A 17,708-nucleotide genomic window follows, 5' to 3' on the forward strand; every position below is an offset into this window, starting at 1 on the left:
AAACTGGGGTTTGGAAACCAAGCCACCGCCTCTGTGTCCCCAAGTACTTAGCACAGCGACTGCCTTTTAGTGAGGTGAGCTCAGGTCAGTTCTATTTGCTGAACACCTGCCACATGCCGGGTGCCCCAGATTACAAGGATGGTCTGGACACAGGTCAGAGCTCGAGGAAGCCATGGTGGGCACTGCCCAGGGCCGGGAGAAGATCACAGCTACTGGTCTGGGTGACCAGCCCAGGAGGCTCCCCACTCTGATCTGCTTGGAGACAGGTGCACCTCCCCTCCTGCCCTGAGGGAGCCAGCCTCTATCTGGAGAGCCAGAGAGGTGTGGGGTTTTTCAAGCTTTTTCCTTCTCTTTTATGCTGCTTCTTTTCCCCCCTACTCCACCCTCTTTTGAAGGAGAGCTTTTACAGATCAACGTGGCCCTGCTATGGTCAGAGCCAGGTGGGCAGTCCAGAGCCCAGCTGACTTGGGCCCTCACACTCAGCCTCCTGAGCACTCTGATTCAGCCTCCCGAGGCCCCCAACTCTGCCTCTCAGAGCCCCTTGACTCAGCCTCCTGGAGCCCCCAGCCCAGCCTCCTGGAGCACCCTCGACTCAGCCTCCTATGGCCCCCCCTACCAGCCTTCCAGGGTCCCTCAGCCAGTCCCCGAAGCGCCTTCGGGAAGCACAGCCCAACATTCGAACATGACCTCCCAACAGGGGTTCTGCGACTTCTCTCTCTTCCTCCTTATCGGTCTCTTGCTACATTATCTTTTTCTCTGGAGACCTCAGGACTTCGGTGTTTGTAGTTCTATATCAAATACAGGTGTGTGTGTGTGTGGGGGGGGGGGGTCCCAGAGGGCAGAGGCCCAGCTGGCTTTGCCCCACTGTGTCCAGAATGTCTGGTCAGAGCTGGTGCGGAGTGGGAGCCCCTTTACTACTAGGGAGAGTGACAAAATCCTCAGTGCCCAATGCCTGGGAGACAAGTCGATGCCTTGGCTGTCGGATGATTGTCAAAGGCTAACAGAGCACAAGCCTCCTGGAGCACTCTGATTCAGCCTCCCGAAGCCCCCCAACTCAGCCTTCCAGAGCCTCTCGAACATCGGTCTTAGCTCTGCATGCATGTGAGCACCTGTGCGTGGCTATCTGGATCTGGACACCTATGTGCCCTGGCTGCCCATGCAAAACTTATTACTGGTGGGTCCCAGTCAAATAAGTTTCAAGTCACTGATCTGGTCCAAGCTCTTCATTTCATACATGAAAAAAAAAAAAAAAAAAGGAAACAATGCCCAAACTCCCCTCTCCCTGATGTCAGCTGTAAATGCCTCCAACTTTTCCAAGCCCCTAGAAGCGGACTTGCATAGGAAAACACCCCCACCTGGTGGCAGTCCGAAAGATGCTACACCCTTGAGAGCGGCCCAGAACACACAGGCCCTTTCCCACCTACATCAGGTGTTGGCGGAGGAGAAGCATAGCTTAGCTGCTGGGGGGACCTGCTCCTGATCGGGGATCTAGGAGGGTTAACTCAGCCTGTCGATTCAGTAACCCCGGGTCTCTTTCCAAGGGCCTAGGAAGTGGGCTGATTTCCAGACGTCCACGTGCCCAGGAGCTTACTGTCCAGAGGGTCTTTTCAACATGCAGGATTTTCAGGATTCCTGGGCCCCAGCCCCCAGTTCTGTGACTTACAAAAGGGCCCAGTACACCAAAATGTGCCTCCCAGATTCCAAATGACTTTCTGGAAACAAAACGCTACTAGCTGTCACAGGCATGCAATCCCATAGATAGAGATTCATAGTTCTATGTTCTAAATGCTTTTAAAAGACTTATTTAGGGGTACCTGGGTGGCCGTTCGTTAGGCATCTACCTTTGGCTCAGGTCATGATCCCGGGGTGCTGGGATCGAGACCCATACTGGGCTCCCCACAGAGAGCCTGCTTCTCCCTCTGCCCCTCTCCCTGCTTGTGCGTGTGTGTTCTCTCTTTCTGTCGAATGAATAAATAAAATCTTTAAAATAAAATAAAAGACTAATTTTTTCTTTGAGAACGCTGGCTGGGTGTCCTCTTTGTTCCTAATGCCTGAGCATCTTTGCCCAGGGACAGAGGCCTTCCTGGATGCTTGTCCTTGTGACCTCCTTAGCTGGCCTAAGAGCTGTGAAATCAGTTCAGTGTCAGTTAGGTCAGAACTAGCTTTTTGATGAGAAATAGAGAACACCAGGGACACCTGGGTAGCTCAGTGTTTGAATATCTGTGTTTGGCTCAGGTAGTGATCCCAGAGTCCTGGAATTGAGTCATGCATCTTGAGACTTCTCCCTCTGCCTATGTCTCTGCTTCTCTCTCTGTCTCTCATGAAAATAAATAAAATCTAAAAAAAAAAAAAAAAAAAAAAAAGAAAAGAAAGAAAGAAAGAAATAGAGAACACCAGAGTACATTTTAGGTAGAAGTAGTATAGCTCTGTGGAACATTGGTCTTAGCTATGCATGTGTGTGAGCACCTGTGCGTGGCTATCTGGATCTGGACACCTGTGTGCTCTGGCTGCCCATGCAAAACTTATTACCTGGGGGTACCAATCAAATAAGCTTCAAGTCACTGATCTGGTCCAAGCTCCTCATTTCACACATGAAAAAAAAAAAAAAGGAAGCCCAGAGTTGCTAAGACTTGCTCCAGGTCACAAAGCTGGTCAGGAAGAGCACGGATATAAAACTCACGTCTCTGGACTCCCACTGTCCCCCTAAAATCTTCTGTCTGAATGCACGGCCTCTCTTGCATGATTAGATTTTTTTTCTTCTATCAGAAAGAATTTTTCTATTTTCTCTTCCTCAGCTGAAGCCAGGTAGATCCTCCTTTGCATACAGTAATCTTACTTCTTCAGGAGCCTGTTGCTAGGGATGGTGGCTCGAGCCAGGAGATAGCAAAGCCTGAAAGATTGCCATAGCTGAAATTGCATTTCTTAAAGTGCTCTTACCCCTGACACAGAACATTCAGAGTGAATTTCAACAAGCCCCGTGGAGCAGATGCTAAAATGGGTTTCGGCCATAGGGAGCCCTATTATCCATGGCAGATGCATAAATCCTGGGAGCCCCTTTGCTTTTGAGGAATCATCATCCAGCCATTGGGCTGCTACCCTGGTCGCCTCCGAAGGCCACCAACACTCACAGGCTGAAGGCAGGAGAAGCTCCCATAGAAAAATCCGGTTTTCGTGAACATTCGTCACAGATCTTCCATCAGCTGCATGGTGAAGTCAGCCCTACCTTGACAACACCTGGCTGAAAACATCCTGAGTGCTTGGAGGGGGAGGCCTGCACCCCCCTGGCGACCCCCTGAGAGAGGACAGAGTGTCCCTTAGAACAGGGCTCTGTGCATTTTTAAATGCCACTGGTCTGCCCAGAGAGAAGGCCCGGGGGGCAAGCTGCCAATTCCCTCAGTCCTGTCCTCTGCTTCCTCAGGAGCATGTGTGAAATGCAGATGCTGACTGCCGGGTGCTTGTTAAAACCCAAGGGAAAGGAGTTAGTCCCTTCACGGAACCTTCTAGAATGCTTGCACACTGGGATGCCTTGATTCAACAAATGTGTATTTTGGCCTTGGTCCCCAGCTCCCGGCTAGAACTCCCGAAAGCTTTGTAACCCCCCAAATGATAGGGGTGCTAGGAGCATCTCTGGTGCTAATATTTGGTCTTTGACCCTGGTCCCAGACACAGAACCCCTACCTAAATCCCTTGGCATTTCATGGGAGACAGGAGCATCTTTCTAATGATGTGACCTCGGTGGTCTCCTGGAGAGCTTCAGGATGGGGGCTGGTCACCAGAAAGCCCAAACCATGATTAGAAGCTTGAAACTTTCAGCCTCTCCTCCATCCCCTGGGGAGGGAAGGAGAGGGGGGCAGAGATGGAGTTCATAAGCCATCACGCCTATGTGATGAAAATTCTATAAAAATCCATCAATTATAGCGTTTGGAGAACTTTTGGGTTGGTGACCTCATCCACCTGCCGGGCAGGTGGGACACCCCAATGCCATGGGGACAGAAGCTCCCGTGCTCAGGACTCTTCTGGACCTCGCCTTATGGACCTTTCATTTGGCTGTTCATCCGTATCCTTCACGATGTCCTTTAATCTGTGATAAACCGGGAAACCTAAGGACACGTTTCCTCGAGTTCTGTGAGCCATTCAGCAAAGCATCAAATGTGAGGAAGGTGTCCTGGGAAGTCCCGATTTGTTGCTACGTCAGACACGAGTGTGGCCAGACTTGGAAGCAACAAGGGGGACAGTCTTGTGGGACGGTGCCCTTTGCCCATGGGATCAGATGCTTCTCTAGGCAGGTAGCGCCAGCATTGAGCTGAATTGTAGGACACCCGGCTGGTGTCAGAGAAATCAGTGGGTGTGGGAAAACCAGATGTGCCTGGTGGCTCGAAGTACCGATGCTGGTGAAGGCAGAGGTGGTGGCGGCGGTGAGGGTAAAAAGACGTAGAGAAAAATGTGTGTATTTGGAGAATATTTTGTCACCTGTTGGGCACTGTATAAATAATCAAGACTGGAGGGTCTCGGTGATGAGGAGCAGGTGCCAGCAGGGTTCCCGGGGACCCAGCAGGTGACCTTTCAGAACTTATAGACCCAGCTCCACCTCACACTGGCAGCCTCCCTCCCCCATCTCCCCCATCAGTGGAGGCTTCTGCCTCCGTGGAGGCCAGGACATAAGAAGGGAGGCCTCAGGGGAACACTCCCCGATCAACAGCTTGGAAATAACTCACTGCTTTCTGCCGAGGCAGAAAAAGGACGCTTCACGGAGCCCCCTCACCCACACTGGACTGGCAGATTTCCTGCGAAGTGCTCAGTGGCTGGGTTAAGGGTGCTGTTGCGAGCCCAAAAGTCTCACTCATGGCTGGCGTCAACCTGACTTCGGGGTGCTAACATCCTTCCAAAGCCGGGGGTGGGGCTGCTAGTGGCATCGTTTCTTCCTCCCACCCCAGATCTTTGTAAAGCCCTTTTGTGGGTCCCCATCACTTGAGCCACTCATTCTGCCCTCTGCGTGCAAGGGGGACCGTCACGGGGTAGGGTGGTGAGACACGTACGAAGCCCGATTCCTGCCCTCCAACAGCGCACTTCCCAAAGCCCCAAAGGGCAATGCCTACGAGCAAAGCTCTGGAGAACAGATGGAACCACGGGTGCTGAGTGTGGAACTCAGGGAAGAGCAGACGCCTCTGGGAGGTGCTACCTCCACATGGTAGTAAAGGAGGCAATGTACCCTCCAACTTGGTGACAGTGGGAAGAGTGCAGACCCCACGGGACAAAGGCCACCAAGAATGGTGCTACTCTCAAGGATCTCTCTTCCTTTAAAACGCAATCATGCTAGTGGGCAGCCCGATCAGTCGTGCACACTTTAGTGTGAATTGTTTCCCTTAGACTCTGGGTTTATTTTTTCCCCCTGAAGAGTAGGTGAGAGCCTGAGATGGAATCTGGAGATGTGAGCCAGGGAGCCGGGAAGAAGAGGGTCACCTGGGAACAGAAAGATCCCCAGAGAGAGTAGGCTTCAAAAGACAGGAGTGGGGGCACCTGGGTGGCTCAGTGGTTAAACATCTGCCTTCAGTTCAGGGTGTGATCCCAGGGTCCTGGGACGGAGTCCCAAATCGGGCTCCCCACAGGGAGCCTGCTTCTCCCTCTACCTGTGTCTCTGCCCCTCTCTGTCTCTGTGTGTGTGTGTGTGTCTCTCATGAATAAATAAATAAAATCTTTAAAAAAATGCACAAAGGGAATAAATACTTATTCACCAGTACTTATGAAGCTTTGACTATTTTCTGAGCTCCTGAGGGACATGCATGGCCCCTGATGCCACTGCTTTGCTGTCTCTCTGCCCTGCACTGGGAATCCACACCGTGGACCATGGAAGGGGCCGACGGGACGCACTGGGGAGATCCCTGCGAGCCCTTCAGCAGCACACGGCTGCATGTGACCAGCTCAGAGAGGCCGCAGGGCTGGCTCACCTTGGCAGAGAACTTGAGATGAACTTCCGCCTCGTCTGCAAGGCTCTTCTTCACCTGGGCCCACGCTTCTCCCAGGGAGCTGTAACAGGAGAGAGAAGGTCAGACCCAGGCAGCGGCACTGCCCTCAGAGATTTCGGCCCCTCCTGGAGGGGACGGTGGATTTTCCACGTGGGTTCAGCGGGGGAGGGGGACCATCCCAAACCGAGCTGAGGATCTCAGGACCAAAGGGGGCAGGCAGCAGCACCTGGGGAAACATCCAGAAACTCAGAGAACTGGGGGAGATGGGAGAAGGAGGTGGGGTGCAGGTGCACAGCAGGCACCTGCCCATGCCTTCCCGGCGCCCATCCTGGTTCATGGGAGCGCAGTGTGAAGGCCTGCTGGCCTCTCAAGGAAGAAGGAAAGCCACCTCTTTGGGGAGAAGCCCTTCTCAAACAGAAGGTGCCACACAGCCCTGCCTGCGGGCAAGCCTCCAGTGGCCAGACTTCCAAGGTGATGGTGGTGGTGGTGGTGGGGGAGATGGACCCCTGGGCGGAGGGACTGCTCACAGATGCCCACGTAGCAGGGAAGGCTCTCGATCCCCATCCACAGAGGCGCGGCTCCCCCAGTCCTGATTCTGGGCTGTAGAGCCCCACCCGGTGTGGCCCACACATTCCCTACCCAGAAGGGCAGAGTACCGTGACCTAATCATCTGCCGCCCAAAGGAGAGGTTTCAAAAATAAAAGCAATCTCCTGAGGTCCCCAGGGGTCTTCACGAGTGGTCCCCACACCCTCCACCACCTGGAACCCTTGAGCCTTGCTGGGCTTAAAGCGACACGCATGCAGTCCTTGCTCAAGACCTCCCCATGCAGCCCATAAACCCAGGCTGACTGTTCATATGCCTTCATCTCATCAAAAAAAGCCACCATCACCCCCCACCCCCCACTCCCTCCCCAGAGAATCCGTAAAACATCCAGCGAAGTGGCACAGCTGAGTCAAAAAGCAGCAGGTCGCGCGGCTCCTGGGCTTCGAGCGAGGCCACCGGCAGTGAGACTCGTCCAACAGAATACAACGAGTCCCTCTGGTCACAGTCCAGGGCCGTCTGGCTGCGAGGCTGGCTCACGGGAAATGGCTGACCCATTTTATCTAGGGGTCCGGCAGCACAGAAAGGTCCCCTGGGGCGATCCTGGCTGGGGAGCACAGTCCATCAGGGAAGAGCCGGAGGGAGCCACGGGGCACTCCAAGCTGTTGGCATCTGTCTTGTTGGGAAGAGGACTGAGCTCCCGGAAGCAGTGCTGGGGCAACTCTGGGTGGCCTGGGCTCTCCCTTGATTTGGCAGATGGTCAGGGGGCCCGGGGATGGGGAGAAGGTGGAGGGGGTGGGAGCAGTCGTGGCGGTCACGTGGATACAAGAACAGAATGCCAGGTGCAGACACAGGCATGCAGGTAACAGGCAAGCGACCAGTGACAGGTGCCAAGCACCTGGGGGTGGGGTGGGGACAGAGCACGGTCTTTTCGACCAAGGGTCAGAGACGACTGCATATCCACGGGGTGGTGGTGGGGGAGGTAAAAAAAAAATCTCGAACCCTGGCCTGATGCCCTAACATGCAGATTATCTCAAGAGGATCACAGATCTAAAGTGAGAGCCGGGAGGAGTGGGAGCTGGAATCCAGGCTGAGCTCCACGGGAACCTACAAACCAGAGCCCGGCAGCCAGAAAGGCCCTGGGCGCTGCTGAGCCTGGGCGCCTACGGTCAGCACGTGGAACTGGCCCAGGGCTTTGGCGGCCTGAGAAGGGCATCTGGGTGCTGCCCTGGGAAGGAAGGAAGCAGCCCGGGTCCCACACAGGATGAGGTCCTCGGCCCCCACCCACTGCCTCCAGGCTGGGCATTCACAGGGGGGCGGGTGCCACTGCAACCCTCGGATGGGCCTCTCTGGGCAAGCAGCACACTCCCCCGTCCACCCCCCTACTTCCCCACCCCAGAATTCCAGGCCCCTCCAGAGCCACCTCCCAGTTTAGGGGGAAAAAAAAAGCAATTTAGAAATTCTCTCCCTCCAAGACAGATTTTTTTTTTCATCTGTGGAGAGGTTAATGAAAGAAAGAAAACCTGAGATGTATTTCCATTCCAACATACGGTCTCAGGCAAGCTGAGTCAAAATGCGTGTTACTGTCACAATTACCAACCCGCAAAGACCCAAATCCCATTTCCCGTGTGTTCACCGCCCCCCCCCACTCCCTCCCCAAAGCCCCCGCCTGTCTGCCGGGAGGAGTGTGTGCCTGGGCAGCCACGATGGGTTGCACATTCACGCCCGCGTTGCAGGTGCACAGTGCCGAGGCCCGTGAGTGATCGTGTGCTGGGTGGCCCGTGTGTGTCAGTGCGTGTGTGTACGGCACGGTGGTGCAGGCCTGGCTCGTGCAGCTGGGAGCATATGCTGAGCATGTTGGCAGGATGGAGTGTCCCTGGCAGCAGCCCAGGCCGAGGAGGTGGAAGCCGGAAGACTCCAGAAGAGCCCTGCGCTTGCAGGGCACGGAGATATTCAGGAAAGTCTCCTTGCCAGGCAGAGGGGCGACTCCCCCACCCACTGATGCCTCCTTCCTGCTCTCATCTTGGGTCCAGTGTCCCAGGGGTGGGGGCAGAAGGGGGCCATGGGGGTGAGCTCATTTCTGTGGAGGAGCCCCTGGCCCTGCAGGGACCGCCCTGTGGCCCACAGTACCAGCGAGAAACCACAGAGCAGCCGCCACTTGGCCACACGGCCGGCCCACGCAGAGAGGCCTGAATCAAAGCCACGCTGGGTTGGCACAGCCCGTCCCCTGGAGGCTTCAGGCCACGCAGGCGGATTTGGACTTAGCATCGCAGCCCTCTGACGACCATAACCACCCACAACAGGACGTCCTCCGTCCTTACTTCCCCTCGCAAGAGAGGTTCCAACACAGAGGGAGGCAGCAATGGGGTGAAGGCCTCGGCGGAGGCGGGGGGAACCTTCCAGCTCCCACCTCCTGAGTCTGCAGAACTCACGTTCCATGAAATTAATTTAAAGAGAACAATCCCACGGTGTTCGGCACATTCACCATATTGTGCAACCACTGCCTCTATCTTGTTCTAAACCTGTGCGTCCTGCCCCCCCCCCCCCCCCCCGTTAGGGGCTGAGTGTGTGGGTCTCTACCAGACTCAGGTTGCAACCCTAAGCCTCCCCCACTCCACCTCCTCCCAGGGTGGCTGTTATTTGGAGATGGAGCCTCTAAGGAAGTAATAAGGTCATATGAGGTCAAAAGTGGTGGGGCCCCAATCCAATAGGATTCAGGTCCCTATAAGAAGAGACTCCAGAGAGCCCATGCTCTCTCCACACCAAGGGAAGCCCGTAGGGAGATGGTGGCCACTTGTAACTGAAGAGGAGAGCTCTTGCCAGACACCAGCCCTTCCAGCCTCATGATCTTGGGCCTTCCAGCCTCCAGAACCATGATAAGGGACATCTGTGTCGTTGAATCTGCCCAGTCGGTGGTACTCTATCATAGCTGCCCAAGCAGATGACTATACACACCCCAAAAGGAAACCCTGAACCCATGAAGCTGTTTCTTTCCATTCCATGCTCCCCTGGCAACCCAGCAACCACCTATCTTTGTTCCGTCTTTGTGGGTTTCTCCTATTCTGGACATTTTATAAAAATGGAATCCTATAACATGCAACCTTTTCTTCTTTAACTTAGGATAATGTTTTTGAGGTTCATCTACGTAGTAGCCTGGATCAGGACCTGAGATCCCTTTCTCATGGCTAAATAATATTCCATTGTGTATCCCTATGATCCAGCATGGACGGATATAAAACTTGTTGGTCCATCCATCCCCCGATGGCCATTTGGGTTGTTTGCATGTTTTGGCTGTCATGGATGGTTTTGTTATGAACACATGCATACCATACGGGTATCTGAGTATCTATTTTCAATTCTTTTGGGTATAAGCCTACGAGCAGAATTTCTGGGTCATACGGTAATCCTCTTTAGCATTCTGAGGCCCTGCCAAACTGTTTTCCATGGTGGCGGCACCATTTTACATTCCCACCGGCAGGCTGCAAGTGTTTTATGTTAAGAAATGAGCAGAAAGGGACACATGGGTGGCTCAGTGGTTGAGCATCTGTCTTCAGCTCAGGGCATGATCCCAGGGTCCTGGGATCGAGTCCTGCATCGGACTCCCCAAAGGGAATCTGCTTCTCCCTCTGCCTGTGTCTTGGCCTCTCTCTGGGTCTTTTGTGAGTAAATAAATGAATCTTTAAAAAGAAAAAAAAAGAGAGAGAGACAAGCAGAGAAAACTAGTCTTCCACTGCTAGGGACCCCTCTGTGGTTGGGAGGGTGGGGCTGATCCTCTTGCCAGGCCAGGTCCTGAACCCAAGGAGGTCTGGACCCCTGCAGCTGGAGAGGCAGGGGAGCCTGGCTTTCGAGAGAGAATTCTAAATGATGGCCCGGGTACAGAATCCTCTCCCACCCAGGGTCTTACCAGCCTGCTCTCAGAGACGGGAGCTGGAGTGAGAGTCTGGGGGCTGGTGTGCAGTGACCAGGGTATGGGGTAGAGGGGCTGCTGACATACACCAGGATCTGGTGGGAGGCCCTTGGTCACCAGACAGAAGATAATGGGGAAGTGCCCACCTTGAGAATGGACGCACATACCTGCAATCATGAGGGCCCACCTGGAGCCAGGCCTATGCAGACTTCCCCAGTCATGTGGGACCACGGCACCGATTAGGGCTCAGGGACAAGGAAGTCCCCCATCCTGTCTGCTGTTCCTTCCCATTCCCGTCACCGTCCTCCCCACTCACCCTTCCTCCTGAGCAGCCAATGAATTCTGAGAGAGCTTAGCCAAGTTTTTTGCGTATTCCTCTTCTATCTTTATCCTGCAAATGGGAGAAAACCCAACATATCAGCTCAGCGGCACGAGATCATATCATAGGTCTGACCCACAGCCCTGCCGCCTACTGACCGTGTAAAGGAACCCACTAGACCACAGGCTCTGAGAGTTCAAGGTTCTTGTCCATCCACCCAACACATGGCAGGTGCTTAGAAAAATCCTTGCTGAGTGAACAAGTTTGTGTGAATCTCTGTCTCCTTATCTGTAAAATGGGGTGACCCCATGTGTCTTCTGGGCTGTGAAGAGGTGCTCTTATTCGCCTCACTCCTAGCCCAAGGCTGGACACATGGGAGGCCCTCCGATGAATGAACATAACCTGTGATGGACCACAGGGACATGCAGGGCAGCCTCCCTTCTGGCCCCTGCACCCCAGGGGTAGATCCTCCAAAGCAGGAACATCACCTTCCCCTACAGTCCCCCAGCCCTCAGCATCTCCCGACCATCAGGCCTGCAGGCCACACGTATTTCCATGGAAACCAGGCAGTGCCCAGAGCTGCGGCTGCCTCCGTTCCCGAGCGAGGGAGGTTGCCTTGGATTTTGCTTCCAGCAGGCGAGCCCTTGACACACTTTCAAGGCAACTCTCTGGGGAGTGTTCTGGATTAACTGGCACATCATGTGAGAGTGTTGTCTCCGGCGATGCTCAGCACCTGAGTGGTGCCCTGGGCCTTGCGGGGATGAGGGACCGTGCTGTGACATCCAGAGCCACCACGCAGAAGCCCCCGGCCTTTCCCTTGGCAAACAGGAAGGCCTCAGAGACCCTCCGGGGGCTGCAGCCTTGCTCCGAGCAGCTCTGAAGCTGATGGCCCCAGGTGTGGTGATGGCGATGGGTGGCCTAACCAAGCCCCCTGGCATCATTCTGAGTAAGAATTATTTTCTGCTTTGGTCTGAGAGACCCACAACTGTGTTTCTTCATTCATGGCTCTGCTCCCACTGTCACCTCTAGACGGCATCTGGGTCCCACTGGAGTCTCTTTCCTGTTTCGTCACTTCCTTGCCATTGCACTGCCCTCCCCAGGGTGATGGGCGACCAGGGTGCAGCATCCAGTCAGAGGTCAACACATCTCCCTCAAAAGCAGGTCTAAGCACTCCTAGCTTCACACTCCCCAAGACTCCTCACTGCCAACTGCATACACCAGGCACCAGGCCTGGCTGCCCTATGCCGGGCCCAGCAGGCTCCACTTGTGTGCCCCTGCCTTCACCTCTCCCGGCTGGGAAAGGCCTCCCGGGAGACATCTGCACTCCTCACAGAAGACCAGAGTGTTCTCCAAGGTCAGATTCCATTTATCTGCTAACATGACATTTTTAGGAACATACAAGACCGCAGGTGTATTCAAACTTTGGCTTCACGGCCATTTACCTGGTCACCTGCTTTGTGCTACTGTTTGCTCGCACCTCAGCGATGTATCCTCTCCACCCCGTACCAGCTTAGAGGGTCGTAAAATAAAGATTTGCTTCTACAAATGGAAAACAGGCCTAAGCAAAAGAGGTGCTTTGAAACTCTGAAAAATTACTAAAATTGTTATTTAAAAAAATGTTAAATATATTGCCATTTACTGTAAATATTTCCAGCGTACCCTGGAAACTCCAGAATGGAAAGTTGTGTGTGTGTGTAATGCACACGTGTGGGGGGGTGCATACATGTGTGCAGGTGTGTGTGCCTTACAGGGTCTCAGACCTCGGAGGAACTGAAAGGTGGGAGGTGGAGAAGGAACTTAAGACTCTCCTTTTACTTTCTCCTGTTTCCATCAGGCTGAATTTATTGTTTCCTCGCTTATGTTCAGACAGACTATCCCTCAGCAAAATCACTATTATAATCCTTGCACTTGTCACAATGACCTCACCTGACTTGCATCTTACTGAGCTCCCTGAAGGCAAGGATGGCGGGGATGGGGGCAGGGGGAGTTGGGGGTGGCAGGTTCTTTACACCCAGGCCCGGGACACAGTTTTAGTTCAAAGATGAATTACAAGGTAACACTCCTCCTTTTTGTTATGACAGGACCAGTGCTTCCAATGTAAAGGAGCCCAGGGATCTACGGGGGTACAGCAGGGAGTGGTGGGGACTGTGGCAAAATGCTGCCTCTCTGGGGTGGCTGCCACCTGGCTCTGGTCCATTGTTGGGCAAACCATTCCTGCCAGACTTTCTGCCTTTTCAAGACATGCCAGGTAGCCAGCTTTTAATGTAAGATCTACCAATTAAAAAAAAAAAAGAAAAGTTAGCTCAAACTTCAAACATATTACACAGGCCAAAGCAACACATCTGCAGGTTAGATTTGTCCCAAGACGAATCTTGGGGCACCTCAGATCTCATGCTCCCCTTGGGGCTAACTGGGCCAGGTGCCGAGTTGCTAGTGCTCATCCCAGTCGCTCAAGGGCCTCGGGCCCAGAGGACAAGGTGGCGCTGCCCGTGGCCCCGGGAGCTGGGAGGGGGCCCAGGCCTCACCTCTCCCGGATGAACTCTGACATTTCCTTCTGCATCTGCTTGCCTTTCAGTTGCTTCTGAAGCAGCAGCTCGAACCCAGCTACAGTGCCATTGCCTTGAGGATCCTTCTTATCAGCCTAGAAAGGACACAGAGGCACGGGAGGTTAGGTGACAGTGGTGTTCAGGGCTGCAGGGAACGGAGTGCGGGGAAGGCAGCCCCCGAAGGGACCCCCCGCCCCCTGGCAAGCTGACCTCAGCCCAAGAGGGATGCTGTGCCCACGGTCCCAGCTCGTGTCTCTCTCCTGGGAGGCCTCAGGCAAGCTCTCCCCTGGGTCCAAGTCTGAGCTGCTTCATCTGTGAAACTGGGTGTTGGGGGGATGCTGGCGCCCACCTCCTATGGTCATTCCAGGGTAAGTGACCCCTGGAAACGGCTTGGCACAGCACTCACCGGATCCTAAATGCTCGCTAAGTGGTATTTGATGTTAGTCAACTTTCAACCAAGTCAGGACTCAAGGAAGATGGTCAAGTCAGTGAAATAAGAGTTCAGTACTAGAATCATTTTGCAAGCAAATACTCTTAAAACGTCAAAATTAAATGTCTTCTTTTGTTTTGCTTGCATTTCTTCAAGGGGACCTGAATACCTCTTTCCTGCCTCCTACCCAGCAGCCCCTAGGCTCAGCCTCCCCTGCAGGACATTCATCCCGGGGTCTGCCCACATAGCTCTTAGAGACTTCTTGGGCCTGGCAGGTACCACACCTGAAGCTGTGTCCTCCCCCATGACAGCCTTTCCCCACCAGGAATCCAGACTCAGATGCTTTGGTGCTTAAAGAAAGGAGTTAAAAATGCATCCTTTGATACCAGACAGGTACATCGGTCCTTGGACCCCTTGTCTCAGCTTAGCCACAGGGTGATGTGGCCAGGCCTTTTCAATCCCGAGCTGTGTCCATCCCCCCTCTTTGCAGTAGGCCTGGGTTGTATCTTACGTCTCTAAGACTACTTTCAGAGCAGATGTTTTAGGAGAAGGGAATTTTGGAAAGGGGTCTGGAGAGAATCCCACTTCCCATCATTGAGCATTTAAAACCTTATGGACACCCCTCACCAAAACTCCTTTCTGACATGGGATCCCCTTTCCTCAGCCATCCTGACACAAAGCCCTCTGGGCCACACTGCTAATTCCTCTCGTGACAGGGAGATCACTACCACGTGGGATACTCCATGGCATGGTGGGGCTGCTCTGGCCACTGAAAAGCTTCTCTGAGTTTTTTTTTAAAGGTTTTTAATTTATTAATTCATGAGAGACACACAGAGAGGCAGAGACAGAGGCAGAGGGAGAAGCAGGCTCCCTGTGGGGAGCCTGATGTGGGACTTGATCCCCGACCCCGGAATCATGCCCTGAGCCAAAGGCAGACGTTCAACCACTGAACCACCCAGAAGTCCCATTCTCCGAGTATTTTTAAGATCCACGCGCTTCACTGTGTGAATGCTACACCTTGATAAAAGCCAAAGAACTGCCCCCCCAAATCCTGGCCTCAATCTGCCTCCCACATGGGATGGAGAGTGATGTGTCCACACTCGGGAAAAGCAACCAGAAATGGTGGACTTTGATGGCTGTGTCAGTGGGGAGGTTTCTGTTAGAGGAAAAAGTGGTGGTCAGGAAAAATAAAGCCCTAGTAAGTAGCAGGTTGCAGCAGAGCCTGAATGAGGACAGGACTGCACAAATGGCGTTCCCTTGGATGCTGACCAGTGGCAGGGCCCCTGATGCCTCCACATGAACCCCACATGCAATGTCCTGAAGCTCCCGGGGTTTGCATTCCCAGGGCTCCAGCCAGTCTCCCCTGAATGCTCCACTTTGCACGCCCCTCTTCAGAGCTGACATCTATAACCAGCCACTCCCCGTCGCCCCCAATCTCTGGCTGCCACTGTGAGCTTCTGTACGGTGCTGTTGACTCCTCCACCAGCCGCTCCCAGTCTTCCCCGCACGACGCTTCTAAACCTCATCACATCATATTCCAACATCTTCCTACTGCAAACAGAAGGAGACCTAGCATGCTCATGGGGCCTCCCGAATCCCCTACACTCTGACCTCTGCCGCCCCACAGAACCCTCTCTGTGACGTCTGCTGCCCCTCTCCAGATCCCAACCCCCGCACCCCCACCCCAAGGCCTGGGAGATACACGGCTGGGCCACTGGGAATCACTGGGTATCTTTGAGAGCACAAGTGACTTGTCAACAGAACAAAAGCATGTCTGTCTGGTGCTTGGCTCACAAACTAGAAACAGGTAGCGATGCCATCCTGCATGGTGGCGAAACAGTTTTTATTCTGTGTGTTAACTGCTCCTCAGGGTCTCTGCTTAAGTGTTTTTTTTTTTTTTTTTAACCCTAAAGCATACAATTCAGTGTTTTTTTCATATGTTCCCAAGGATGAGCAACCATCAGCACTATACGAATCCAGAGTGAGGTGATTTCACTTTGAAAGTCACTGCTGGCCTTACAGGCGGAGGCCAAGGGCTATTCTTAGAGCTTCTGAGCAGGCGGGCTGTGCACTGTCAACAGATAACTGATTTTGTTGTGGGAAAATACACGTAAGATAAAATTTACCAGGTTAACCTTTTTTTTTTTTTTTTTTTTTTTTTTTTAAAAAAGAAGGCTCCAACCCCGGCCTGGAGCCCAGTGTGGGACTTGAAATCATGACCCCAAGATTAAGCCCTGAGTGGAGGTCAAGAGTCAGGATACCTAACCAACTGGGCTGCCCAGGCACCCCCCGATCTTAACCACTTTTAAGGATGCAGCTCAGCGGCATCAAGCGCATTCACAGGGATGCACAACCGTCACCCACCATCTGTCTCCAGAATTCTTTTTTATCTTGCAAAAGTGAAGCTCTGCACTCATTGAACAGAATGCAAAAGTTCTGGAACCACAGTGAGTAAAGGCAGAGCTCTCCACAGATCCTGGCACCCAACTTCCTCCTGCCTGATAGAAGCAGGGAAGCCCCAAAAGGTAAAGCTTTTGTCCAAGGTCACCTTCAAGCGTGACAGAACAAGTGGGGCGGCCAGATTCCCCCACTGAAGTTGGCTCCAGCCTCTTGCTCCTACCAAGCAGCAAAGTAGTGACCCTCAGCTCATCTGCATTCCATCCGGGGTTGCCATGCTGCCCTGAATGAAAATCCCATGGATCCGCTGAGATTTATGAAACGATCTGGACTCTAAGAGGGTCTCAAACATCTGCCCTGGATGCTCAATCTACCACCAGGTTTCAACAGAAGAGGATCCTCTTCTTTTGAGCTTGAGACCCTTCATGCACCTGCTGGGTGTCCTCTACTCCTGATCCTCGGAGAAGTAGGGGGTGGAGGAAACTGAGGCACACTTACCCAGAAATAGTCACAATAGCTCCACTCGGTCGGTTTCAGCAGCTGCTGCTCCGGCATCGTGTCTGGGTGAGGGAACGTTACACAGTTTATCTGCAGGGCACAGAACAAGAAAGAAAATGACTTGCCTAGAAGGTTGGGAGCAGCTGGGAAGGCTCTGTGCCTGGCACACGGCATTACAGAGGTCTCCCTTTACACCAGTTTGGCAGAACATGCACTGACTGCAGTCTCGGGATGCTCCAGGGGCCCGCGTTTCCAATGAGGGGCAGCAGGACTCATGCCCACCCCAGGGGGGTGCAACCAGTCCCAACTCTCTGCAGGGCAGCATAACAGGATCTATCAAAAACCACACACGGCCTGAGCCTCCAACCCAGTGACCACTACGGAGAGCATGCCCTATGGATGGATCTGCGTCCACGCGCAGGGGAGTGGTTAAACAGCAATGGGCAGAGAGGCATCTATGGGATTTGCATAGGCAGCTGAAAACGTTGGGAGAAAGTTCTTACATGTTGATGTGGAAGGCACGCCAGGTCGTATTATCAAGTGGGGAAGAAAAAAACCAGATGTAGAATAGTATTTACAAAATACTACTATTTGTGCAGAAAGACAGAGATTGAGCGAGAGACAGAGAGAGCGGGGAGGAGAAAACATATACACATTTGGTCATTTATGTACGGAATACTTCTGGAAGCCGATAACATCGCCTGCTTCCTGAAAAAGGAACTACGTGGCCGAGGGGTCAGGCTGAGAGTTTACCTTGTGCGTTTTATGCACCATATGTATTCTACGGACAAAGAGAGTGGAAGGTGATGATGCTAGGATGTGTGCTTGGGGCCGGGCCCCCCAGGGCCGGACAGTGAAGATGTTCCTGGGGCCTGTCTCAGACGACCCTGCCCAGGCACGTCCGTGGTGCCCTGGCTTTCCCCTCCCGGTGGAAGCGCTCCGGCCCCTGCTTCTGTTGGGGTTGCTTCAAGCCTGGGATCCGCTCCTGGGGGAGCCCGTTCATTTGTGTTCAGCGTGGGAGCCATGGAGATTCGGGGAGGTGAGGCCTGGGCCCTGCTGTCTGCAAGCCTCACCCCGGAGCCGGCACCCGCCGAAGCTGGAACCCTG

The 17,708-nt window shown here is 53.6% G+C and overlaps 1 protein-coding gene across 14 annotated transcripts in view; it reads right to left on the reverse strand.

Moving 5' to 3' along the window:
- GAS7 (growth arrest specific 7) overlaps positions 1–17,708 on the reverse strand; it is a 209,607-nt gene that overhangs the window by 12,563 nt on the left and 179,336 nt on the right. For all 14 annotated transcript variants that reach the window (XM_026005502.2, XM_072730353.1, XM_026005506.2 and 11 more), the window contains 4 exons: positions 16,602–16,691; positions 13,256–13,371; positions 10,728–10,802; positions 5,946–6,024 (listed from right to left, as the gene is read on the reverse strand). In XM_026005502.2, coding sequence (XP_025861287.1) covers positions 5,946–6,024; positions 10,728–10,802; positions 13,256–13,371; positions 16,602–16,691 — 360 coding nt within the window. The remainder of the gene's footprint in view (positions 1–5,945; positions 6,025–10,727; positions 10,803–13,255; positions 13,372–16,601; positions 16,692–17,708) is intronic.

The sequence above is a fragment of the Vulpes vulpes genome, chromosome 12 (genome assembly GCF_048418805.1).
Source record: "Vulpes vulpes isolate BD-2025 chromosome 12, VulVul3, whole genome shotgun sequence".
Classification (NCBI taxonomy): domain Eukaryota; kingdom Metazoa; phylum Chordata; class Mammalia; order Carnivora; family Canidae; genus Vulpes; species Vulpes vulpes.